Here is a 27,311-nt window from a genome sequence, read left to right as displayed (position 1 = left end):
CTAATTTCACACTTGCCATAAACTCCAAAAGCTTCTGTATATTCAGGAGAATGGAAGAAGAAATGGAGGAAGCTCAATATTTCATCTTTATCTGTTCTTTCAGAATGAAAATAAAAAGCCTAGGCCAAAATCCAATTGATTTTATTTTTGGTTCCATTAAACTAATTGTACTTGCCCATTAGAATAATATTCCCAAAGTGGTCATGCTGACATAGTATCTGATTCTGCTACAAGTCATCTCTTGCAATAAGGAAATGCATGATAGTGTTGGGAAATAGGACCTGGGTGGGGGGAAATATATGTGTATAGATATATAAATTTGTATGTATAAGAGGTTTTCTGCCTTGAATGGCAAATAAGTTTCTCAATGTTATGGGGAATGCAGTTGCAATGGAAAACACAATGTTCACATTTTTAATTAGGAAGAGTACTAAAAATGAGAGCAAATTGCTCAGTTCTGGTACTTCTGCTGAGGCATATCTAGCTGCACTCTGGTATTGCAGTCTGTCGTGCCCTACTCTCCCAGTTTCTACATAGCAGAGATCCAACCTGCACAGACAAATCTAACTGCAGCATTGGGTTGCATAATATTAATGTAATTAACCCAATTTCATGTGAAATATTCAGTAAACATTACAAGGAGATGAAAGGGTAATACCAAGACCAGGACAAAAAATTAATGACCAATTACACAGTGGCAGTAAACACCTCTGACTTTCACAGTTAAAGTCCCAGTTTCACCTGACTTGAGGGAAGACCTTTCCAGTTGTCAGCACAAGCAGAACAATTATGTATTCTCCATGTCTTCACCACGCGGAGAAAGCTTAATTCAGTCATCAATAAATTAATCCTTGTTGCCCAAAGGAAAAATGTCAGGATGCTATAGAATTTGTTACAGTATACATGCACTGTCCTGTCCACTAGAGTATGGTTGTCTCTTTTTCCAAGGGCTTCTTCCCATGTGCTGTTCATCTTGGGGAGTGAATGACATAATTAGGAAGTGCTTCTGTTTGCTGTTGGGATGAATGGTATGAGCTCCTTGGAAGTCTTCAGCGTGCTCTTGTTGGAGGTGGCCACTGGCTCTGGTGTTACGCGTACAGCGTGAGCTGCAGCCACTGAAAGAAGAGTTAAAGGGTGGAAGAGTTGTTGGTGTCCTGTCACCAATTGTATGAAGACACCATCATCTCTAGCTGGAGGGCAGCTGCATGCTGTCAGCATGGCAGTGGGGAATTTTCTTGAGTCTCTTGCTCTTACTTCTCCTTCCCTTGCAAAAAGTGAAGGGTGTTTTTAATGGTTTCCCTAACAAAGGGCATGCTTTGAAGTTGAAACTTTCTAATTTTTCTTAATAAGATTTTTAGAAGGTAAAGAACTATACTAAACCCCATTATCATTTAATACCATATCACTTTGTTTAATTTTAATAGCCTCATAAAAAAAACCTCAAAAGTTTTTTAATGGACTTTTAGGATGATATTAAGGTATCCTCCAGCACCAGCTGGAGTCTTACAGAACAGCTGTTGCTGGCAGATCATGGATGTTTTCTGTGTAAAATCCGTAGCAAAATTTTAGGAGGTTTTGGGGTTTCTTAACCAATTGGGTGGCAATTTTAGATGAACTCTATTCATAGAGTTCTGCCTTGAAAACATGTACGATGATTAATAAAATTAAAATTTAATATTGTGACATTGTGTTAGACATACTCTCATAAAGCAGTATACCTCTAGGACATTCAGCTTAATGATGCCATCTCCATCTTTGTCAAAGGCGTGGAATGCCCCTAAAGTAAGGAAACAAAAATACAAGGAGTAGATTAGGTTACTGTATAAGTAAAGATGATTCCCAGACAGGAAATCAAATGGTGCTCCCCTTGTGAAATGCCAACTTGTGCAGGTCTTTACTTGAGGGGTCAGCAAGTATTTCTGCTTCATTTTTCCTTAGTTAATTCAAGGAGAAACACAGTGGGTTCTTTCACCTTTGTATGAGACAACTTGTCATCTTAGATTCCCTAAGCACATATCTTTAGTAATTAATAGCCTACACAGGCAGTAGTGCTGCGAACAAACTTCGTTGTGAGTATGACGGGGCTCTGAGCAATCTGGTCCAGTGCAAGGTGTCCCTGCCCACAGCAGAGGGGTTGGGACCAGATCATCCTTAAAGTCCTTTTCAGCCCAAGCCGCTCCCTGGCTGCATGGCTGTGTTTGGGGGCAGGAGGGGAGGCAGTGCCGCCACACCGGGGCAGCCACTCACGGAACATGGCGTCCAGGCGCACAAAGCAGCAGATGAAGCTGTTGAAGTCGATGTTCATGTTCTTGTCGGCGTAGCGCATGGTGATGATGTCGTAGAGCTGGTTGTTCAGCCGAAACCCTGCAGAGAAGCAAAAACGGGGCACAGCTGGGCCTCGGGAGGGGAAAGCGCTGCTCCATGAGGGGTTTGGCACGGGCGCTCCCCTGGCCTGGCCCAGGCTCAGGCTGGAAGGTCCTGCTGAAAGTGCTAAACAAAATGAAGTCAAGCTCTAAGGAGCTTCACTGTGTCCAGCTGCCTTCCTAAGCCAGGAGCAATATTTTGAAGGTGTGATTTGGGAGGGCCCTTAGCACGTAAGTTACCTCAGGCTGTAAGCATGAAGAGGAGAGCTGCAGCCCCAGAGGGCCTGATGGCTCAGCTGGGCCTGCTGAGGGCAAATCAGCTAAAACTGGGGGACAGAAATGAAGGAGGAAGTTGCTATAAAAACACAGTTAAATGGTGGTCAAAAAATAGACAAAGAAGCAACTCCTTGGTGTGGTGGAGCCAAACTTTGGCACTGAATGCTGCAGCCTGTGCCTCTGCCTTGAAAGGGTCCGTCACAGTTTGTTGGCTAAATGCAAGGTCATGCACAGCTTACATGCTGTAAGACTCTGAAATATTCTTGGCTCTAAAGTCAGGGCAGGATTTATTTAAATATTTTCTCTCTTTACAGTGAGAACAGAAACCCAGAAAATAAAAATTACCCATAGTTCAGCAGGAGTCAAAATCCAGGTGTTGTTTTGTCTTTAGCAAAAGATTACAGAATCACTGAGGTTTTGTGAAGCACAAGATAGCCATTTGTTTCTGTTCCTTGATGTGCCAAAATACTACTGGAAGCAAGTGTCACTGAAATAATCCCATCAAGGTTTATAGTAATACTACAGATTTTCTGATCAAAGACATCTCGCTCCCTTACAGACCTGGTAAAGATATCTGTGGGGGGAGGACTGCTCCCCAGGGGAAGAAGCACTCTGGTGTGTCTTAAACAAGTAAGAGAAGTCCAAAGACTCTCTTTTCAGAATTAATTTCATTAACTGCAAATTTTGCAAAAATACTTTCTTCTCATTATGCAGCTAGATGAACCCACAGTGTCTCAGTACTACTGAGAAACATTAACATGACTCAAGGAATGTCCACACAATTGCCTGTGATGCAAACTTGGACATGGACATGCTCCATCCTGGTTTTGGTGCTTGTACATTCAGGTTGAAGGTTTTCCACTGCTCTTGTTTGTTACTCACACAAATGTCTAGAATCCACTGCTTAAAGGAGAGCAAACGTCTTCAGCACTCCCTGGTCTCCCTGAATAGTGGGACCCTGAGTAGGACATCATTATGACAGCAAAAGATCACTCATTGCATTAAAGAAGAGCTGAAGAGATCTATTTGTCTGGAAAGACATACAAGGCTTGCCATTTGGATATTTGAGAAACTCTGTCAGTGGGGGAAAAAATGTTTTATAATTTCTATAGGATCTGTCCTTAAAAGGCACAGCTGCGTGTTCAGTGATCTCACCCTGTGATGCACCAAAACAAAACAAGATTTCTTCAGCTGCTGGACACTGCACTGGGGAAAGTACCTGCATCATTGACTGCATTGCGCATCTCGTAGCTGTTAATGGTTCCTGAATGATCCGTGTCATAATGCTTGAAAATTTTCTGGAAAAAGAAAGAAACACAGCAACTGTAATAAAAACTTGTATTTCTCTTGAATGCACCCGCTGAGTGGATATGGGATGTGTGCCTCTGGTGCCTGGAGGCTTTGCCACATGCCTTATATTGCCACTGCTGAGCAGTCTGGGTTGTTAGCACAGAGTTTCTCTCAGTTGCAAAGTAAAGTAATTTAGATCCAATCTCTGGGAAGCAAAAAAGCTCTCCCCTTGAGACTCTCCTTGTTTGACTTGAATTTATTCTGGTAATCCTCCCTCTTCATTGCCCTAATTATTATTGAGGCCTGATTCTAGTTCCCATCATTCTCCTCCTTCAATTTGTATGTCTCTGTGCTATTCACATGGGGGAGGCTGTACGTGAGAGATTCAGGCTATTTGCTTGGCTGTGAAGTAGGATGAGGAGGGACGTTACTTTCCATTTTCAAAGGTAATTCCTAATTATTTTTTAGCCTTTCTTTTTGGTGGAGTGCATGTGGAGCATTCTGGTTTTCCTGTAGAACATTTGCACTGCAGAAGCTGTGAAGAAGAGCAATACCTGCCAGCTTTTAATCTTGTCCCAGAGATGTCGAAATTCATCAAAGTTTATCTTCCCTGAGCCATCTGTCTGTGATGCAAATATTCAGGTAAAAAAACACACAATATTTTTAGGATAAAATTACTTAAGTCTGTAACTACTGGTGAAGGGATGAATATGAAACTGGGTTTGGAATCTCCTCAGCATTAAGAGTGGACTCAGCTGTGCAGTAAAATATTCATAAACATTTTGGTTATTGTGCATAGCATAATGCTTCAGGAGTGTGAAGTACTACTTATACATTGCATATAAACAAACTTCAAGTACAGGATACAGCTTTGCCTCTGGAACTATTCTAAAAGTGCCTGAGTAGGATGTTTTATTGGGCTCTTCTGAAATACCTCCAAATGTGAAGCTCACCCAGTGCTTTTTAAGACAACTGAGCTTTACTCTGGAGGGAAGCTCTTTCTGCCTTGCTTAAAATGAATTGAGAAATAAGCAAAATGTTGACTAAAGCTATTTTCAAACATGTGTTTAGGCTCCAACCATTATGGCTGTGGGTTGTAGTTACATTTTTGTTCTGGTTATGTTTGAATGCACTTAAATTCTCTCAAAATTGTGTTATGTCAAACTGCAAAACTGAGGGTGGTTGTGGCAGAGGAAACTATGTGGCATCTTACAGTCTTTTTTATTGCGCTTGTTCCAGACAAATTCTGCCTGCATTGCAAGCTGAGCATACAGTAGAATATGTGATAAATTATAAACTTAAAGAGATAAATATAGTAAGTTTATTGGCAAGAACTATAATTATGTTGAGTTTGTTTTAAATATAAAAATCAAAAAATCATGCTTTAGTACATAATGTGGCCAGTCTCTGATATCTAAAGAAGAATGTCATACTGACTGATTTATTCTGTAGCTTTCTTTTTGGGGATATATTTCTCTGCCAATTATGCTAATGTTGACATGACTGGAATTAAGATGTGCCAAACCAGGAGTGCTTTTTTATCTGACTACAACTTGCTGTTTTGTTTTGCTGGCTTACTAAGTTGTGTGTGTGTGTGGTGGTGAAAAATAGTGAACTCAAGTGGTTTCAAGCACTCCCTTTACACCAGAAAAGGATACATCCATTAAGGCAATCATGCTGCGGCAGGACTCCAATTCAAACCCTTCTGACCTTAGGTCCTTATCTGAAATAAATGATCCCAGGTGAATACAAATCATTCAAATCAGCAAGTGATTTTCCTCTCAGTTGTAACTCTAATCAAAGTAAAAGCCAAACCTACTTCCTTCATCCAGTAAGAAGTGGTAGGGAAATCTGAAAAGACTCTTGGTAATGTTATTGTTTGTGAATTAGATATTACTTTTCTTGACTTGTTATATACAAAAAAAACCTCTGGAAAACTCTAAACTAACTCTGGGTTACTAAGCAAGCAGGGTCTGTAGGTTAAAGTTTGCTAAACAGGGAGAAAGGTCTGACTATCCACTAGAAAATTTTTTAAAGAGCATTTGCAGAAAATTGCATTATTGTCCCATGTGGTAGTTCCAATGAACACCTGCTCATTTCTAGATTATCAGTGCTAACAACCTGTAGAGACCATCTCTGTGAAAAGTTCAGCTTGTTAAAGTCTCAGATGCAATGTCCATGGAAATGTAACTGTGAAATTTCTGAGTTTGGAAACATTAATAATTTTTAGAGTGCAGCTTGGGGTGGGGAGTTATGCTCTGTCACAGATTTCTTTCTCCAGGGTTAGTAAAAACATGCTCAAACTCACGTTTTTTTACGACATTATTGAGAACATTCCTAAGTTCCTCAGCATTGATCTCCATGTCCTAATGGAAATGTGGTGAGAATATCATTGGTTACAGCATTCTTTATGAAAAACAGTTTTATGGATGGATATGCTAAAAGTATGAAGTCATTGGTCTCTTTTCAGTAAGGCATATACATGTTTCAAACCAGACGGCATTCTACTTCATGTGAATGTTAGACCAGCTCTGTCTTGAGACTGCAGTACAAGGTAGACCTGAAGCTACCATACAGTGCTCTTAAACTAGAAGAATGACTGGTAATTTCAAGCCAGTGTGTAAGTCAAATAGCAAAATCAGAAAATTCCTGTGCCACATTTGCAGCCACTTGATTTATGCAGTTCTTTAATCTTTAGATTTTTATCTTTAACTCTTCTTGGTAAGCATATACCAGAGGGCACTGCATTTCTAACTTGCTTATACTTGTTGTGCAAAACAGCATCTTGTAGGAGAGATAGAAGAAAAAGGATGAATTTAAATAAGACTCCCTCAGACATGGTGGGAATAGCTTATACATGCGTATAATGATAGCTGTGTCCTTAATGGGGTTTTTATTTGATTTTGCTTATCTCAAAATCACAAAGAAAATTTGATGGGAGGAAATTCAAGGGAAACTTTAATATTCAGTGTTCTGAATCAATGGAGTAGTTGATTTAGGAGCTGTTGTGGCCAGGCTGCTTTGAGAGCAGAGACAGGGATTGATTGCATACTCACATCCCCTGCGATCTGTCGGAAAATATTCCTGAACTGTTTTTGCTCCTCACTCTCCTCATGAGCTTTTGCTGAAGAACGCTGAAAAGAGACAAGCAAAGAAGAGATACATTCTGAGCCCTGCGAGGAAGAGAAAGGGCCTGGATGGCTCACTTGCCCTTGTGTGAGAGATTATCTTAGTGAATCTGGAGGCACTTGGAGGAATGGGTTATCCTCCCACTCCTTTCCCCATGTTTTTGTTAGTTGTGTTCCTTAAAACTGCCAAGTGTTTAACTTCATCTCATTGTTCTCTTTCCTATTTGAAGGAGCTTAAATAATTACTTCCACTGGCAGTTATCTTCTAATTTTTTGTTTCAAAATATTGCAAAAGAGAAGTTTGGAGCACAAGAAACATACATGAGAATCAAAGAATGGTTTTGGTTGAAAGGGACCTTAAACATAATCTTGTTCAAGCCTCCTTGCCATGGGCAGGGACACAGTATTTGCCTCCCAGCTGCCCTGTAGGCTATAATTGACCATGTGAGCACTCTTTAGGATGTGGGCAGCCCCTTGCTGAAGACAAACAGCATATGAGACAGTGGAAAACAAGGAACATGAAGCTTTTCTAGTCACATGGAAAATGCAACCCTGAACTCTGAAACTGATACTGAAAAGCGAAATTAAAGTTATCGGTAACAAAGTGAATTTCTTGGCTTAGTTCTTCTTTTCCTTTGTCTAAATGCAGAGGCAAGTTTAGATTGGTTCTCACTTCACTACCTGCATGCTCTAGCAGCCATGCAGGAGAGCAGCACCTTCCCTTTAAGCAGATGCTCCAGCCATGCCTCCAGATGCCACAAGCCTGGATGTGGGGACCTGGCTGTTAGAGACATTGAGTCTCACCCTCCTGCAGGCAGAAACTCTGAATTTGCTGCTCTGTTTTCTTCCTCTCTGGTAGCGAGAGAAATGAGGGGGGTGCTCCTGGGTTTGCCCATCCTTTATCCTCTAGCCAAAAGGGACTAGGGTAGAGGTGTGTAGTTTGTAACAGGAGAGGCTGTGCTCATTGCCAGGAGCTTCTGCAGCCCCTCGGTTGTGGTTTGTGCATGTGCCCTCTTTAAGAGGTACTGCCTCAGGGGGCCGAGCGGGAGTGAGTTGAAGGTGGGGAAGGAATCTCTCACAAATGGGATTCTTGTATGAGAGAGCAACCAGGAGATGTCTTCAAGCAACTAAATCCCCCTGCAGAGCTGATAAATACCTGAAGCGACAGTCTCTCTGTGCTCATGCTCATTAGATCCACATAAACCAGAAGCAAGTCATGTTAAGATGTGATGAAAAGCTGTTTAGTATCTCAGGACACCTCTTTGCCCTACTCCTGTGCTCTCCTCAGCCACTCTTTCATGCTAACCAGACCAAGCCTTATTTCCCCCTCTGCCACTTGCTGCAGGGACCTTTTTATCATCTGCTTTGGTTTTTTCACCATCTTTGCCAGCATTTTCATCTGCTGTCAGCTCCTTATTGCTGTTCGCTCTGTCAGAAACAAAGATGATAGGCTAGAAGAAGAAGAAAAGAGCAAAAGAGAAATGGAAATTACACAAGAAATACTGGAAAATTTGCTTACAAGCATTCCATGGAAAGTGCATGCAGCAATAACTCAGGCTCTTGAAAGTATGACGAGAGAAGCGATTTCTTGGAATGAAAGAAAATAAAGAATAAAAATAAAAGTGGAAAATTTTCTGCTGTTGCTGCTCTTCTCATGCTAAAAAAAGCTGCAAAAGATTTTTTTTTGTTTTGTTTCATTTTGGGTTTCTTTGTGTGGTTTTGTTCTGGTGCTTTAGTTGGTTTTTTATGGGGTTTCCCCCCTGTTTTTAAGCAAAATAGGCCTCCTAGATTCTCATCACTTAAACTGATGAGCTTGCCCCTCAATGAAGGGCAGTAGCACTGAAAACAAACCAAATGTGAATTGTACACAGAAAAGGAGTTATTTGTGTAGGAGCTTGTTAGTTATGTCAAGCATATGTTCTTTCTCTATATTGATTCTTGAAGCACTCAGCTGGAAGCAGCCATGTGCAATTGTTCTGGTTTGGTGCATTTAAAACAAGTTAAAAACTGCTACATGATGTGAATGTATTACTCTAGAGTATTAATTGCAATCAGCCTGTCTTGGGATTAAAATATCTGATTACGTTTTCAAGGTCCAAAATGTGTTGTGTCAAATCAAAAATAGAATCCTGGACTTTGGTGAGCAGAAACTTCAGGAAAAGGGAGTGGCTGCTACGCTAGGCAATGAAAAGCAAGTGTGAGGGCACATGTCTGGAGAAGGGGGTGCTTTTCACTAGCAAGGGGTGTCAGGTTGCCTGTGAAGGGGGCAGGAAGGAAGGACAGTTTGAGCAACCCAGAGGACTGAGCTGATAAAGCTGAATCATTTGTTACCCTTTCACCACCCCTTTGAGTGAGAGGGGTATATGATGCTAATGCCATTTCCTTAGAATCTAATGTAGGAAGACAAAATCCTTGCTGCATGCAAATGGCCTCGTATCCAGCACCCTTCATTAACTAGGTCAGTTTCCAGACACAGAGATAATTGTAATACCAAGGAACTCTGCCCTTGCTCATGCATTGCACATGCTTCTTTGCCTTGCTGGCACTAAGCACATTGCACAGGTACCTACCTTGCCCTTTTTCTTCTGTGTGAAGAGAAAAAATTAAAAAGTGCTTGATCAGATTATGCAGAGCTGATGGCAAACTTTTATTTTTTTATTTTTCCCTTTCTCATGTTTATTTTTCCAGTTCCTATACTCATACAAATTTTCCCATTTGCTATATTTATACAGCTTTCAAATCACTAGAAATGAGGGAACATGCAGCCACCAAGAAATGGCACACTGAAAGAAACACATTTGCAGAAACCATAGCAAAACTGTGTCTCGTCTCATCTGGGGCTTGGTCTGCTTGAACAAAATCTCTTTATTTCTGAGTATTTATTTTCTTTTTCCCAACCTGCCAGTGCAGTGGAGATTGAGTTTCTGTGCTGACAGATTAATGATATATGAAGTGACAATTTAATTCCCTCATGTCTGGACAGTTATTTTTCCCTATGACAGCAAACAAAAAGGGAGCATTTCTGAGCAAGGTTTGATGGAGCTCAGTTCTGTGCAACAGCATTTCCTCTGATTTTTTTCAAGATTAATTGTACTGTTAGCTCTAATAGCAAATAATAAAGATGTGTAAAACTCCACGGTGAAGAATTAGAACTTGTCATGGATGCTATTTTGAATCAGAGTGCTATTAGGATCCCTTTTCAGAAAGAAGGGACTACAAAATAAGGTAGTTTTTTCTTTATTAGATATGATCCCAATTTCACAAAGAAAGTATCTCAGGGCACAGATCTAGGCTTCCCTTGGTAAACGGATAATCTCCATGGAAGGAGACAAAGGCAATGCTTAGCATCCAGCTTCTTTATGCCAGGACAAGATTTCAAATCTGCAATAGTATTTTGGTCTCAGTCAAGTTCAGAAAGTAGTGTATATAAAGCAAGTGTCAACAGAACTATCTTGATGAGAAAAAAGATGAGAATTTGTGATAAAGGTGCTGTCATTTGTAGCTGCAAATTATTTCCTGCTGTCGGTTTCCCTAGGTATCATGTTCCTCTTCTCTCTGCCCCTATACACAAAAGAGGACCAGGACAGTACTTACCAAAGGACGCTCTGCCTCAATCGTGTTTTCAACCTCCCTAAGTGGAAAGCAGAAAATAAATAAATCAGGAAAGTGACTGTTCCCAAAGTTGTTTGGTTTTTTAGGTGTTTTTTAAGCAGCTACTCAAACTTTCCAAGCAGCCAGTGGTGTGGGCTGGCTTCCAGCATTACGGCTGCAGGCTCAAGGAGTAGCCTTTTCCCATTTTGAGCTGAACATCCCAAGTACCATATCCAGGACGGCTGCCTCCTGGCTTACGCCTGTAAAGAGCCTCGATAACCGTGAACTGGAAGTAAAACAGAAGTTCTTTGGCCTTAGTAAATGGCTAATGGTTTGTTTGCAAAGGATATCCTGCAAGCAGTAAGCTTCTCCAAAGACAATTCAAAGTAGTTTCTTGTTAGTCTATAAAGTCTATAAAGTAAGCTTGTGGGTTTGCAGCTTGGAGTTTCTAATGAGGTTAGGAAAATAAAAAGCAGGGTGTAGCAAACTGGTAACATGACTTTAGCATTCTAGTGAGGTCACTCCACCTCTATGGCCAGATAAATGGCTCTGCAACTTACTCTGAAAGACTTCTTTTCTCTGAGAAGACCCTGAGGATGAATTCTCCCTCCTGGTGGGGGTCATATGTCGATGGGATGATGACGTACTCACTGGGAGGTAACCGGAAGCGCTCAGAGATTTCTCGCATGTTTATGTAAGTCTTACTTCTAGCTTTGGAAGCATTGTAGAGGAAAAAATCCTTCTGCAAGTGGTGCTTGGTACCATGCATCTGCAGAACAAATGAGCCAATTTGTCTTCAAGGATGTCTTTCCCATTGCCCAGGTGGGTTGCCATGCAGGCAGTGCATGGCTGGGACAGAAAACACAGGAAGCAGCAGCTCAGCAACCTGAGGGGTGGTGGTAGCTGGTGGCAGGTACAGACTCTGTCACCTTTAAGTTGCTACTGACTGAGTCTATTTGGCTTCTGAGGGCTGTTCCAGGGCCCACCTGTAGATTGTGTGGCTGACTTCTGCTGAGGCACTTGTATCTATCTGACCCTTTTGCTACATGCTGGGTTGTATGTAACCAAAGCTCAGACACTTTCCTTGGAGGGTGTATGGCAAGGAATGGTGTAAGCAAACTCCTGCATGCAGAGTGGTAAAGTGAAGGTGCTTTCAATGGAAATGTGTTCTTGCCTAGACAAAACATGAGTTCTGAATCTAACAATGTGATGATCAAACATTGCATTAGTTCAAATATGAAAATAAAGCCAAGAATTGTGGACTAAGAACACTTGCAGGCTGATTTTTTCAGAAATAACCATCTGTAAGATAGCTAGCAAAGACAACATTCAGACTGTCATCCTCATGCTTTCCAGGTAACAAACTTCAGGTGAGCTTGTTAGCAAAACTTGTGATACCAATGATTCAGCTGCTGTCAGGCTCAGAAAAAATGTAATCTGTGTATTTTTTATAAGCTTTCTTCAGTGTCTGAAAATACCATTAATTTTCTAAACAAATTCTAAGACTACAGAGAAAACTCAGTGACTGCAGAATGTAGGCCATTTGTATTATTTTTAGGAGGAAATGCAAGCAGTTTAGGGTGGTTCTGCATGGAGTGCAGAGGCTAAGCCCTCACAGGCACTGCTTCTGCATCTCTGACCAATTGTGCAAGTGATGGCCAGGCCACCAGAGAAGACAAAAGAAGCACTGAGGAGATGGTCCAAGTGAAAATGGGATGCAAGTGAGAAAGAACTAAAAAATTACTCACAAAATGTTACTAATAAACACTCCAAGCAAAAAGGTTAGCAGTTCTACTGCTGTTACATCCCTGAAAACAACCTTGACTGGGCAGTCTCCTGCTGACTTGCTGACAGGCACTACAGTAACACTAGCTGTGAGTATGCACCAAGATGTCAATCTGGCTTCATTCTGCGCATACCTCTTTGGGCACCTTAGGGAGAAACAGAGAGAAGAAACAGTCAGAGCTGCAGGGGGAGTCTACATGTTTATAGGTCATACATAAGGGCATTCACCTACAGTTCTGGGGACACAATAATTAAAATACCCATAGCCAGATAAGCACTTTTCCTCTTCCTTTCTAGGTTTCTTGGCATCTACATGAAATCAGCTAAAATCTGAACCAAATACGTTTATGCAAGGGACTGAGTAAATTGACTTTTTCATCAAGTCAATAACAGGGACAGAGGTTAATTGCTACTTATGAGTCTTGGGTGTCTTTCTCCTTTTTCACACTCTTCTGCCAATGAAATGCCTAGTTTCAGAAAGGACAAAAGGGAGATTGAAGAATATATAGGAAAGAGTATGCTAAAATCTGTCATTAGGTCACTATAAAAACCTAAAAAGCGTCTTACTTAATAGATGGGTAAACCCTGACATTACTATGGTACAAGCGGTTAGAAAGACTTGAATTCCCTTCCTCTCTTCTAGATTTTCCAATTTCCTTGTGAAGCAAAAATTGCAATTGATGTAATCAGTCTGAATGATTCAGTGGTAAATGCATAGTGTCAGGATTTGTGACGACAGTGCAAAGACCAAAATCTAGAGCTGTTACCTCATAGATGGCAAAGCCAATGGTGTACAGGTTGGCTCCCAGCTTGCGCTCTTTCCTCCTGTTTTTCTGCATCAATGCAACAAGGAAGCTGCAGATAACCTCTTCATCCTCAGGATCATCATCTTCCTCCAGGAGCTTCAAGCGATACTGGGGATTGGTCCAAAATGTATCTGAGAAATCCCACCAGAAAGCCAAAGAAAACATGTAAAGCTTCAGTGTTCTAATGATGTTCATGATCAAAGAGAACTTTTAAGTTCCCTGCCTATGGCTCCTGAGGGAAAGGTTAAAATTGGGCTAAGACTTATGTGGGTTTTATTACATATTATGGCTGTTCCCTAGGTCTAACAACTGCATAGCAAATGAGGATATATGGAGAACTGTCATCTGATAATCTTCTAAAGTCCCTAAACCTATCGCTAATCCAAAAAAGTGAATTTCCCAAGTGAAATCTAACAGTTAAGGGTGAAATTTTTCCCTTCTACTTGGGGCACTGTGAAGTACTTGAACAATGATTTATCTTTGCCAGGGCTGCCTTTTGGGCTTACAATATTCTGTTACAGCATTGTGACAGAAGATTTCCAGCTACCAGTCGCATGTCTTGTCCACTGAGGAAGCAAGGCTTTTCTTATGGCTGAGCACTAACCAGGCTGTGGTATGACCTAGCCTTTGGGATCTACCCTAGTCCCCATCAAAGAGGTCGTATCTCTCAGGATCCTTTCCTCACCTGGATAATTGCGGCAACCTCCAGCTGAGCAGCCTCTCACCCAGCGTCCTTCATTGACTGACACAGTCCAGGTCTGGAATTTATCCACTTCCAGAGTATCAGGTGTGAGGTTACAAATCTCAAGCTTTGTGAAGTGCCTCATGAAATCTTGAAATGATATCCTGGAGGAATTGAGAGGAAATTGAACTCAAATGGATTTACATGGTCGGCAGTTGACTGAAAGACCCTGGGGAGGTGGAGGATGGTGACCAACAGCACTGTCAGTACTGGGACAAGTTTGCAGTTGGGAGTGCCATGTTTTCCAAATGCTTTTGGTCTGCTGGTTGGTCAGTTACCACAGGTACAGCTCCAAAAAAGGTACAGGGAAACTGAGCTGAGAGGATGGTATGAAGGAAAGGTGATGGAGAGCTTGTGGAAGTGTCACATAATTAGAAAGACTGTGCTGATGGCACTGAATAATCCCTGGTGGAAAAATGAGAGGATCACAGAGCAGGGCTTGTTGGGAATATGAAGGGGAGCAGAGGTCCCTGCAATGGTTTTAGCAGATTTGTAGTAGTGCAATGTCATTCATTTTTGCTATGATTGCATATTTCCTAGAGAAGCACTGGTTTTTGACTGATGCTCTCACCAGAACTCCCCATCTTCCACGACCTTGTGCTGCAGGCGGATTTTCTCTGCTTCATTAACAGAGTCCCACTCCTCTGACCTTCAAAGGAGTAAACAAGTTAGCTTAGGATTTGCCATACACTTTTCATCAAAGTTTCTAAACGTTAGCCACATAGAGTGAAAAATCAAGAGTCATTTTGCTACCTCCACATATTTTTTCCTTTGTAAGCCTTGCAACTACTTGTTCTCAATGCTATCCTCTTCTGCCCAAACAAAAGAAGCAATTGTCCTACTTCTCTCTGCCTTCCCCTTAGAATTCCTCTTAGCAGGTCTCAAACATCTGCTGAACTGTGTTAATTTTACTTAGTTTGAAGAAAAAGGTGTTTGTAGATTATCATTGCTGGCGTACCAATTGAAATTCCTTGAAGGAAAACCCTGACATCTTGCTACATTTAGTTTTGTAACTTATAAGATTTTTCTGCTATCACATCTTGTTTTGAAAACAGACACTGCTGAATTTAATAAGCAGTAAAACCAGATTTAATGTGTCATTAAACTGGGCTCTCTCTTCATTTCCATTATTAAAGTCCCTCTTAATATCTTATTAGGTTCTCTTTTCTTTCTTACGTCTTCAGCTAAGCACTCAATCGACTTCAAAATGACAACAAATACAATTCAGATGCCTCATCACTGAATATTAGTGTTATGCACAAACCGCATAAAGGCAAATAAAGCTGCAACTTCTTTTTCAAATCACACAAAACTGTTTTACTCACTTGTCACTCCAGGCTCCATTCCATTCCACCTGGCCCCAGGGGTTTCTCAGCCTTACCAGACGTATTTTCTCCCCTTTAAATACTGTCTAATTGAAAAAAGAAAGCAACAAGAATAGACAGAGGGTAGGTTCAAAAGGAAATGTTCTGCCTGTCACCACACCCTTCAGTGATGGTGCTTTTCTGGGCCATATCCCAGCCTGATCTTCTTGGGGTGACTGTGGGAAGGCTGTAAGACCAGGAGGTGGCTGCCTATGGCCACCTTTGCCCAAGTGGGCATTTTCCCAGAAAGCCAAAACTTGGATAGCTTTCTTTGTCCACAAGATTTTTACTTATTTGAATATAATTTTGTTTCCTTAGCTCATAATTTGTTTCATGCCTCTCATGGCTTGGCTGCTGAGCATGGGGCCAGGCCAGTGGTGGCTGCAGCTGTGCACAGCTGGAGGGGAGCAGTGCACGTACCTCTTCCACGGCCGTCACGGAGTAGGCATGGCCTTTGACGAGCCCGCAGGACATCCGTGTCTCGTACTGCATTGGCACTATGGTCTGTTAGACAGAGAGAAAAACCCGTGGGACTCGTGCAAAACTCAGCTGCCTGCTCCAGGACAGGTGTTGCCAGCCAGGGCTTTCCGAGAGAGGGTGCCACCATTCAGGTGACTGGATTGTTTGGCTTCTTCTCCTCTTTGTGTTTGTCAAGGTGGTCAAGCTAAGCAGAATTCATCTTGATGGTTTAGGAAGGAGTGAATCATGAACTAAAAATGGAAAAAGTTGCTAATATCCATTGAAAAGGACATTTTCTGGTGTCTTTTTCGCTTTTTTGAAGGCTATGGCTTTTTGCACTTGGAACATAGGGGGATATAGCATGCTTAATCAAATAATTCGCTTTTTGTATTAGAAGGACTATTCAGCCTTTTCTAGGATAGTATGTTCCTGTATAGCTCAGTAAGGTTATTGCAGGTTATTATGAACTGGTTAAACATCAGAGCAAATCAACACCTAGAATACTTTCATCTTTCCACATGGCAGCTATCTTATCACAATGACATTTAAACACCCATTTAATACACTGTTCCTGCTAACTGACACTCTTTTATTGCATCTAACTTTCAGAAAGGGCGTAACTGGGTCGTTCAGGTGTAAATACATTTGTTGTCTTAGTCATCAGCTTTTAGTGTGTCTGATGGATTTTTACTGGTTTATCTGTGAGATCTGGAATTGGGAGCAAGATGGCAGATGCACACAGCCTGCTGTACTTGTACGGGGATCTCCAGTATCAGTGAGAGGGGCAGACCCTGCCATGTGCACGTGGACCATGAGCAAAAATTCCCCTCCTTCTTTGTGTCTGTTACCGAGAGATGCCTGTAAGGTCCTCTCAGTAACTCTGCCACCTCTTGACACATCTGATGGCATGAAAAAGGCAGGGCTGGATCCTGGGGGAGAATTAGTAAAGTCACACAGAAATGTTCTCAGCTTGCACAGGGAGGGTCTCATCCAAATATTTCCTGGATGTTGCAACTGTTTTCCATTATTTCACTTCAGCACCTATTTGGTTTCATTTCCCTTGATTCTCTTTTCATACTATAACCTCACACCTATTTCCTTTTTTGTTCATTTCTTCTCGTTGTTGCCATCATTACTTGACAGAACCCCTTTCTCTTCTTTCTGTTTAAGAACATTAACTCCTGGTACCCTGGACTACATCTCAAAGTGCCGTTTTGGAAGCATTTCATCAAAGTGCCTCTTTCTATCAGAAGTCCTGATTGTTTTCCTGGTGATGGTTGAGGAATGTGCAATAACCAACAGCTGCTGGGGCAACAAGTATAGAAAGAGTTTTGAAATCTTCTAGTAGACAGTCACTGAAGAGGAAATTCTCCCCCCAAACATGGGTGGTTTGGGCAGCTATGCTTGCAAAAAAAAGGTAGTCATACTGGTCTTTCCCAAAGAATGACACCATTTCAGTCTTTTAGAAAGAACTAAATTGGTTGTCAGAAGAGGAAAAAAAAATCAGCTATTTCAGCTGCAAATGCAGAAGAAAATTTGCACAACCAAAAGTTTTGAGTGATGTAATTGTGGAGGATTTTTCTTTGTTTTTTGGTTTTGTTTTTGTTTTTGTTGTTGTTTTGTTTGTTTGTTTGTTTTTTCCCACCCTTCCCCACACCCCTGTAAAAGAAGAGATATAATTTTATTGTCATGGAAATGCAGCTCCCTAAAGGGCAAGGTATGACAACTGCCTGACACAGGGAAGGTAGCAAAGTCTCCCTCTACAGATTTGGAAGCTTCTAAGTTGTCCAGTATGGGATTTTTTCTTACAGGGTTTTAACATCCCTCTCTATATTTTGCTAGATACTGAGGTGGATATGCTGGAGTTACTTTGTATTTCATCACACATATAACTCCACGTGTTTTTCCTTTTCCTTGCTAGGCATTTTTAATGAGAACTTTGTTGGCAGTAATCAAAAAGGAGCATCCCTAGAGCAGACTCTCCTCCATTAAGGGGTAGAGCACTGTCTCAAAATAAGTTCACAAAGAGCTTTTTTGCCTGGACCGAGAGCTAGGCAGAGCTTGCTTTTTCCTTCTTTGACATTCCATGCACACTCAAGGATCTTGTTCTATTCTAGTATTTTAATTTTTTCCTTCTCTCCACCCTATTCAAGCAAGAGACTTGATAAAATCCACTAATTCCCACTAAATTTCTTGTTCTGCAAATAATAAGCCTGTGTCACAAGCCAGCAGCCCTTTAAAGCCTCAGTATCAGTGAAGCCCTCTAGCATCAGTCACTGTGTTGGAAAGCACTCAAGTCTTTTAACACACATGTAAAACAGCATCCATAAGAACATTTCATTAGAGTTATTCTGTGAAACCAAATAAGGATTTAAAAGCATAGGTGATATGTTTCTCTAAGTTTTTTTAAATAAAAGCATTTTGAAGTCAACTGCTTAGGAGTCATACCCAGGCTGGCCTCTCCTCCATCCCCTGGTAGTCTACAGTGGACTGAGTCATCTGTGCATTTTCTTGATTCTTCACCATGCGAGCAATCAGTTCTCCAATGTTGCTTCCAGGAGCTGATCCATAGGAAAAGCCTAGGTCATCCTGGCACAGAGAATGGGAGAAGAGTATCATGGCATGGTAAAAATTAGCCTAGATTACTTTTCTTTTCCCTCATTACGTCCATACTTATCTACAGTGGTCAATAGCAGTGCTTGTTCTTCCACCTTTATTGAAATATGGTAATCCATAAAGTATTAATTTTTTTACTTTTAAATTTACCACAATAAGTGAAGACAGTCTGAAGCCATGTTGACAATAATGTTAATGTACACACTTAACATCTTTGACATGAAGATTTGTGTCTTAACAGAATTGCAGCATCCTCATACTAACCTCATTTCACTAGGTTAGGGTCTTGAGGGGGAAGGGGTGCTGGTTTTGCTGATTGCACCTGTTCTTTCCACCTCTGTGTTCTGCTTCTGTTTATTTCCTTTTTGGTACTCCCTGTTGGTGAGTAATGGCTGGTCTCTAGGGGGGATTACTCCATCTCCTAGAAATGGGTGTTTTGTGTGTGGCCTAAACCAAGCAGTTACAAAGGTGGTACATATTTGGGTAAGAATGGAGAGGTCCCTCTCCTCTGCCATTTCTTATCTGCAAAGTTCATATGGACTCACATCAATGGAACTGGCCATGAGGGAGCCTCTTTCAATGGCATGTTTCATGATTTTATAGATATCTTTAGGGGCATCCTTTATCTCGTAGAACTCTGTGACTCCTCCGGTGAAGTCCTCCATGGCTTCGGTGGTGTTGCCTCCCTTCAAAGCTTCATATGACCCATGGAGTCTTGAAAAGAGAAAAGAAAAAGATTCTTTGACACAGGTATAGATAGCTACCTATATATTTATATCCATCTTGTATGTGTATAATTACAGCTATGTGAACACACATACTAAAAACCCTCAAACCATCTGTCTGCTAACTCACAAGTTAAAAGTTCTAAAAAATGCCACCTGTGCACATAGAAAAAAAAGAAAGATATGCTGAAAATCAAAGGTGGGTGTCCTTGGAGTTTTCCTTCCTAATTTGCCCTAAACTAGGACAGTGGACTTCTGAATGAGTAGCAAAACTTCCTAGAAAATACACTTTAACCCATCCCCAGCTCCAAGGCATGGGAAAAAGCATTGGCATATTCAGGTATATTCTCTGTATGCTTCTAAAAGCTGTATGCAGTGGTTTAAGCACCGTCCCAGGCAGAGCCCTGCTGGGAAGCCCGGCACAGCCTGTGGTTCGCTTTACTTTGCATAGGCCTTTTCCAGGAGGGCGCTCCAGAACTCGTTGCGCTGGGAGGACTTGGTGAAGACCAGCTGGTTGTTGTAGGTGGGTAAGCAGTCATCGATGACAACATCCACCCAGTCTCCATAGCGCCAGAACTGCTCAAATGCAAACAGGAAAAAAACAAAACTGGATTGACTTGGTGCAGGGAGTGGGGAAACCTGGCTGAAAAGTCAGGGTGAGAGAGGAGAAATGTGGAAATCAACTGCTTTGAAATGTGGCCAAAACTGACGGCTACTGTGAGGAAGGCAGCTGTACTGAATGCGCTTGGGCAAAAAGGTTCTTTAAGAGAACCAAAGGAAATGTGAAAGCAGTCAATCTTTTCCAAATATGAAGTTCTTTGATAATTTGTTATAACAGACCAGCTATTTGTAGGCCTAAAAATAGCTGCTCTTGCCAAGTCCCGCGTGTCTGTGCTGGCTGTAGTGCTGTATCTGAGCAGTGAGGCAGGACCAGGCACCTGTTGTTATTCCTCACACCCAGGACACCACAATCTGCAAATGCTTCCTTGGTGGGTTAGTGCTCCCTAATTGCTTTTATTGGCTGTTCCTTCTGTGACTGCCCTGGTGGATGAGTTTGTGGTGAGGCAATTCAATCCCTTTTCCTCCCTGCTGTCACTCAGGCTTCCAAAGGGTGGAGAAAAGAGGGAAGAGCGTGCCAAGAGCTGAGCCTTGAGTAAATGCTTACCACTAGACGGAGTGACTCACCTGGAAGTGAAAGATACCAGCATAGTTTTGGATGAAGGACTGGTCATGAGGTATGACTCTACAGAGTAGTTTTTTATTCAGTGTCAGGCAAGCAATGGCAGCCAGAAACCAGCAGTTACCTGTAAATGAGCAGGAGCAGCTGATAAAATGGAGAGAGCAACTAGAATCAAAAGGAAAACCTGAGATATTGCAAAGTGACGTGTTGGCTCTCAGTAGAGCATGAGTCTCCATGCGTTCTGCAGTACTTTAGCACTTTATCTATTTGTGCTCTAGAAATGCTCATGGGCATTGTTCATGGCTGGGTGTACAAATAGGATAAACAGATGATATTCCCTGTACTTTAGAAAAAGCCTAAAATCTGATGAGCACTGTAACCTGCATTAAGAATTCCCTGTGCCATGTGAATCTTTCACTAAAAGTTCTTGCCTAGATTGCTACTGAACAGATCTCAACAATTTGCTACAGAGCAAAGGAATCACTGAGACAGAGGATTTCAGATACCACCTTGGAAACAAAAGAAAACTGGGAGCTAAACTATGATGCAGATTTTTTAAAGTGCAGAGTAGAAGTAAGAATTTCATACCTAGTTCTCCTTGGCAGATATCTGTTCTGTTGGCTCCACCAATAATAAACCGTGGATTTTCACAGATTTCCTGCAAGACAGAAATGGATGACCAGGAATAGCATGCATCATGATGCCTGTTTAGCACAGAAGTAAAGGCAGTTTTAGAACATTTTCCTATAGGATAGCTTGTGGTATCAAAACCTCTCTCCCAGTTTTCATCTGTAGAGCTTCACTATGAAAATGTTTTGGAATCTGGATGTTCCAGAGTTTTCCCCATGTATCTACAGGGTATCAATAGCTCAATATTGAGCCTGGGGTGCTCCCTCTGTATTGGAATGTGAAAACACATTGAAATGAGAAGAATTGGGGAAAACATTTTTTCCGCACAGTAATGAAAAAAACAAAACATTGAAGGCAAGAGGAGAGCAAGCAGATGAAAAAACCATCAGGGGACCAGGCTAAATTATTTTAAAATTATCTTATGTCCACCTTACATATGCTGGGGCATTAAAAGGGTTGAAGAATGCATTTCATTGGTAATGAACCCCACCATTACTCATTCTTAAAATTAAAGGATCAGATGTTTAATTACCAGAAATAATCAGTTGCTGGTTAAGAGATTTTATTATTTTCCTCATGTGGCAGTACTTAATTGACAATGCTGCATTCAAAAATGTGTACAGATACCACCTCTGTCTCTGAGGACAGGTCTTTTGTCTTGCACATTGCACAATGTATTGGGTTTGTCAGTATTTGTACTAGAACAGAATGGGTACAAGATGCTGTACAGGCATAAACAATTAAGACATTTCTGCAGGGACGAAAGGCAAAATGCAGCAAGTGAGGTGGGACAATATCAGGCTTACATAACCCTTTTCTATAATGGATAAAGACTGTAGTGTAGAGGAAAACCAGGGAAAGTAGTGCCTATAACCTGTCCTACAGAGTAAAAAATGTGCCTGCTTTATCCCATCTGTCATACTCAAATACTTGGTATGGAGAGGAATAAGAAGACACAAGTTCCGGATGCGTCTCTTGTGAGGGTAAGGAAAGAAAGATATTGCAACCTGAGGAGCACTGTCCTGAGCAGCTGCAAATTGGGAAGAAGACAAAGTATAGTCCAAGAGCCCAATCTGTTGAAAGATATTGGGACTAGAGTGGGAAGGGGACAGAACAGACAACTGACAATTGCTTGTGTGGCAGTACCCATGGGCAGCTGATGCTACCTCTATAGTCTAAAGCTTTTTACTCATATCATCAGGGTAGCTCTGGACTTTCCCAGACTCATGTTTCAGGTCTAATAGTTTCACTTGGTTCAAACCCACTTTTTTCTCCTTTACAGTTGTCAGAGGAGTTGTTTTGATGTAAGTATTTGGATTAGTTATATAGCCAGACAGAGAGACCAACTTCTGCCACCATCCCTACCACCAACCCCTGCAGGCACTTTCTTTTCCTCGAGGGAAGGAATGTAGGGATTATCCTGTTATTTTGGGCCTTGGTCAGCTGTTTGGGTCCTGTTCTGTCAAAGCAGATGTTTGAGATGCCTTCATGCTTTTCTCCACTCACTTGCTTTGTTTAAAATATTCTTCCTCACATTGCTGTGGTGCTCTGCTAGCACAGTCTAGCACAGTCACTAGTCTGAGATGCCAGGTTTTTGGTTTGTGTTTTTTCCAACTCTATTATTGTATTTTGGATCGATTTTGCTCTTATTGTAACTAGCTTTGAAATCCAGCATGCTATGTTTTAGTTGAAAGTAGTCAGGTGCCACCTAGGTGTTTCCAAATATTAAATGTACAACAATGTGTTACTCAGAGCCATTTATTGCATCTTGGGGTCATTTGTTTTGTAGGATGCTTGGTAAAGGCATGCAAGGGAGAGAATCATGCAATTGTCGTATGGCCTGGTTTAGCTATGACAGAAATGTTTTCCTTGCATTTCTTTATGGGGACCAGCTGTGTATTGCACACTGTGGATATTATTTTAATTTCTATTTCCCTAGTTCATCTCCGGCTGTGCTAGTTCTGCTGACTACAGCTGAAGTTGCAGAGAAAGGTATCAAGATCTTCCAAGGCTGAAGTACTCAGTCAGCAGAGTGAGATGAACTGGTGTCCAAGATGCAGGTGTCCTTCCAGTCTTCCTGGCTGAGCAAGGGATTGCTCTTCATCTCCTCGGTCAAGTTATCACCGAGAATCCCAAAAGGCTGCACTTCATTGAGGCAATGATCCATCTTTTAAAAGAGCCTCCTCTGATCTGAGTCTCTCAGACTGCCTTGGAACTATCCAAAGGATCTTTGTGTTGCACTGGGTTGATCCAGTTCGGACTGCAATTTCATTACAAAGAGTCAGTTACAGCAGGTAAAACAAAGAGTCCCAGGAAAAAACCTAGTGGTGGTGCATGCTGCTTTCTGGGAAGAGATTACTTATGAGTCAGTTGGAAGGGAGCACTGGAAAATGCAACGGCAGCATGCAACTAAAAATGGCATTTGACCTTTGTTATATTTTCATTAGCTTTTCTTCTGTATCAGGAAGAAATCTTCCAGTCAGCTTATACTGCTGCAGGCATTCATTCCTTTAAAAACTGCTGTTAATAAACTATGGCATTCAAAGTAAATCCCCTAAATGGATCCTATCGAAGAGAGGAAGGATCTTTTTCCACCTAAGACGATTTGTAGCCTCATTGTCCCTTGGTCTCTTGTGGTCTAGACCATGCTTTTAAATAGCTGTGCTGCACACTTCAAGCCACAGCTCAGTGTCAGACACCAAGCTGGTTTTAGAGATTCTGAGCTGGATAATCTTCATCTGAAAGTTCTATCTTGGTGGCACTAACTGCCATCTCTGCTTTGAGGCATGACCTGCACAGGCCCACATTTTGTGATTACTAAACTCCAATAGCTTCACGTGTGCACAGTAGATGATCTGACTGATTAATTTTCATTCCAAGCAAAATCCAATAGTTTGTTGACTTGATTTTATATGTATTCATTATTAAAAGAGAGCTTCTTCTGGTGATTTTCTGGCTATGGAGAGGATCACCATAGGGAAGTCATTGAATTTGGTGGGTAGTGCTGTGACTTGGCTGCGAGGAAGGAGAATGACAGTGATGAATTTGAAAGCACAATGTTACAGTAGAGCCTGCCTATGAATACTGCCTATGAATAATGACACTGGTGTCATTAGATCCAAACAGGACTGCAGCAGGACCTCTTAATATTCCCTGTTACGTTAAAACAGACTTTTTCTCAGCTCTCAAAGATCAGTGGCCTCATCCTTGCTCTCAGCTGTGAGAAATTCCCACAGGCAGCATAGTTGTGAGAGGCACAGCCAGTCAATGAACTGGATATGACCTTTTGCAGGTGTAAACTGCTCTTTGGGCTTATTTTACCTTCTGTGGGTGAGTGGTTAATTTAATATTTTGCATTAACTGAGGGAGACTTAATTTTCCCTCTATGTATCCAAACCATGGTTGTGCATACTCTGAACAGAAACACTGGAGGGATGGATCCTGCAGTCTTTACTCAGGGAAACTTTCAGAGCTCTCACTTGGCTTTTGTCCGAATTGAGTATTAGGAGGTCTCCTCTGTGCATTCATGTCGTGGCATGGCAGTCACCAGCTGGGTAGAATTACAAGGGCCTTTCTGCTGCCCCCCTGCCAGGGCTGCCAGCTGCCCTGCACGGCACCTGTCCTTCTGTGGGTAAGGGACAAGGCCAGTCCTCATGCATTCTCTACCTCGCAGCAGGAGAGGACAAGCTTTTAGGGAGGTGGCAGGGGAGGACCTGACCTCTGGGTGGAGGGGCTTCAATACAAATTGATGGGGTGACATGACTAAGGTGACTCAGGATGCCAAAGAGTTGGGAATTTCCCAGCCCTCTGTTTTAAGTGGGATGATAGAGCACATTGATCACTTGTTTATATGCTGTATCTGGAGGTATGTGGCACATAAAATGCCACAAGGAAAGATCTAGACTGGTCAGCATTAGGATATTCTCTCAGGACTTCTGAAATCTGAGGGTTTTTGTTTTTTTTTCTTTTAGAGTAAATTATCAAGTTTTTTTTTCAATTACTGACCTGAATTCCAAAGAAATTAAAATTACCACTTTATATTTTATAAGCTAGTTTATTTCTTTGGGGGGTAAAAAAAAGCCATTGCAATTTAACAAGAACAGAAGTTGTCTGTATCTTTACAGACTATTACAAAACACAGCCTGTGCAATTGAGTTTATGTGGTGCTTCAATGATTGCTTTAACCTGTTAGCAAAATATTCTTTAGCCCAGTATTACTTCTTCATATTAATTTGATTTTATAAAATCTTGGCTTGTGTCAAAAAAAAGAAGAGATAGCTTTGGGTTTGAAATTTACGTTGTATTTTAAGTCTCACAGGTCCCCAGCCTGTGGCTGCTACATGAATAATAAGTTCAAACTTACATATTTATGACTGACTTAAAGAAAAGTCTTTGGAATTAAGATCCTGGTCTGAACTTTTCCAATAAGAAAGGCTTGATTTGTGCCTGCACAGTTATATAAGACAAGTCTGAGGTTATATTGTGCATTTCTTTTGTTTTGATGCTTTCTAATGTGCCATTTGCAGTCTGTCTGCTGCAGGGTGCTGACACTCATGCACTGTACTGCTAAATTGATTCCCTCTGAAAAAAGAGGGGAAATCCCATCCCTTTACATGACTGACTTGGGGCTGCATTTAAGTTATTCACACACTTTTCCAGAGGCTGATGCAGCCATGGGGATGATGAAGGAATGACAGGGCACAAGTGCACAGGGCACAACAGATGGGGGACTCATTTTGATCCCTCCACATTGCTCAAGCTGTTATTGTGACAGAAGCACGTGGCCTTCCTCCACATCTGTAAGAACCACCCACAAGAGCTCATGTTCTTTTGCTATTCAGTTACACTCCTGTGGTCAGTCTTATCTATTACCATTGACTTTGCCACCGAAACACAGGTTTGGGCGCAGGGGAAGTATGGCAAATATAAAAGAGGTGGCCAAAAACTGCCAGAGAGAAGGATCTGTGGAGGCTCCTCAGAACAACACCCCCACAGCAGGGGCCAAGGCACTGCTCTACGGGCAGGGGAGCAGCTGCCCAGCAGATATGACAGGGAAAAAGTGTAACTCCTCCTGAAGTAGGAAGGAGAATCAACTGGGAACTGAGCTATTAGTCCTTTGCCAGTGAGAGAGACTGAGAAAAAAAGATGAAAAAGAAAAGGTAGGCTGCCTGATGAATTCCCATAAAATAGGGGAATGAATGGGATTACTAGCCAAAATGGGTCTTCATAGCGATTAGAATACCCATGTTTATGGTAAGTGGGATAAGCAATCCCACAACTGATTAAAAGCATGTTTCAGACCATAAACCATCTTTTCATTTTCACACATGAGAAAAATGGCAGAATACCCAAATAAAGGTGTAAGTGAAACAGGGTAGTGTTAAAGAAATGAAGCCTCAGCAAATCCAGTAACTTGTTTCAGAATGGGGGGAGTTTTTCTTTAGTACTTTCAGACCAGACAATCCCAGGCAAACCATGCAAGAAGAAAATTAAATTCCTCATATCTCTTTCTAAGTATTTAATTCAATCTCTTTTGTTGTTGTTGTTTCATTACGTTTTATTTTATTTTAGTCATTATATACACATTCCCTAACCTTTCGCAGCCCTGGATCGTTATCTTCCAGGAGAGCTCTAAGGAAACGTATTTCCAGTTTATTCCACCTGCCTCTCCAGCACACAATTTCTGCAAAAATGTAAGCTCGGGGTGTATATTTCAATTGACAGAAAAAGGCAATCAGCAAACATGTTACTTACACGTGGTCTTTTCCATTCAAACTTGACGGGGCTTTTCTGGCTGTAGAAAAGTGACGACTCATTTGGTGGGAAATCGGGATCTTCATAGAGAACATTTTTCTCCAGGCACTTCTTGTGAAGCTCTTCATAGGTCTTCTCCTTGACGCTGATAATGGGCTGATTGCGACTAATAATGGCAGAATAAATCCCCCCTGTGCCCCCTCCTGCTCCCTCCGTAGTGCCAATGGTGGCACTGGGGACTGACCCAGCAGCTGTTTGCTGAGCCACCGCTGCATTTATGGCAGTAGGCATGGGAATCAGGCTTACAGCAAATGCTGAAAGACAGCAGGATCCTGCAAACTGGAAGGAAATTTCAGAGAAGAGGAAGTTGCTGTGCAAACCGTCTTTTCTGTCTGTTGAAAGCCTTCTAGTCAAATTTGCAAGCCAGAAAATTCCATGTGGTTTCGCATCCTCTTAAAGGACAGTATTTTGTCATCAGAAATTGCAATTTGTTCCTTGATGTGGGACAAGAAGATTAGTTGGCTCTGTCCCGTATCTGAGTTGTATCCACAGCGTGTGTGTGTGCTGTCCTGTGCGTGTGAGCGTCCAGAAGGGACAAGCTT

General features: G+C 41.7%; 1 protein-coding gene across 2 annotated transcripts; it reads right to left on the bottom strand.

Moving 5' to 3' along the window:
- Positions 1-125: 125 nt before the first annotated feature.
- CAPN3 (calpain 3) lies at positions 126-27,311 on the bottom strand. 2 transcript variants are annotated; one of them, XM_014251922.2, is made up of 24 exons: positions 26,710-27,311; positions 20,914-20,983; positions 20,331-20,449; positions 19,588-19,721; positions 18,966-19,134; positions 18,253-18,393; positions 15,766-15,849; positions 15,307-15,392; positions 14,553-14,630; positions 13,925-14,085; positions 13,201-13,370; positions 12,568-12,579; positions 11,209-11,417; positions 10,652-10,688; positions 9,628-9,642; positions 8,407-8,508; positions 6,986-7,063; positions 6,238-6,295; positions 5,588-5,652; positions 4,484-4,552; positions 3,859-3,937; positions 2,248-2,364; positions 1,719-1,777; positions 126-1,115 (listed from the first exon to the last, which is right to left on the bottom strand). In XM_014251922.2, the coding sequence occupies exons 1-24, from the start codon at positions 26,998-27,000 to the stop codon at positions 1,089-1,091; spliced, it is 2,430 nt and encodes an 809-aa protein (XP_014107397.2). In that variant the 5' UTR covers positions 27,001-27,311; the 3' UTR covers positions 126-1,088. The 2 variants fall into 2 exon arrangements, with proteins under 2 accessions (XP_014107397.2, XP_087913591.1); XM_088057465.1 differs by lacking the exon at positions 9,628-9,642.

The sequence above is a fragment of the Pseudopodoces humilis genome, chromosome 7, assembly GCF_049639895.1.
Source record: "Pseudopodoces humilis isolate 2021_Gansu_Grassland_sample_001 chromosome 7, ASM4963989v1, whole genome shotgun sequence".
Taxonomy (NCBI): Eukaryota; Metazoa; Chordata; class Aves; order Passeriformes; family Paridae; genus Pseudopodoces; species Pseudopodoces humilis.
Note: the sequence above shows the minus strand (reverse complement) of the source record. Positions and strands in the feature narration are given on the sequence as shown.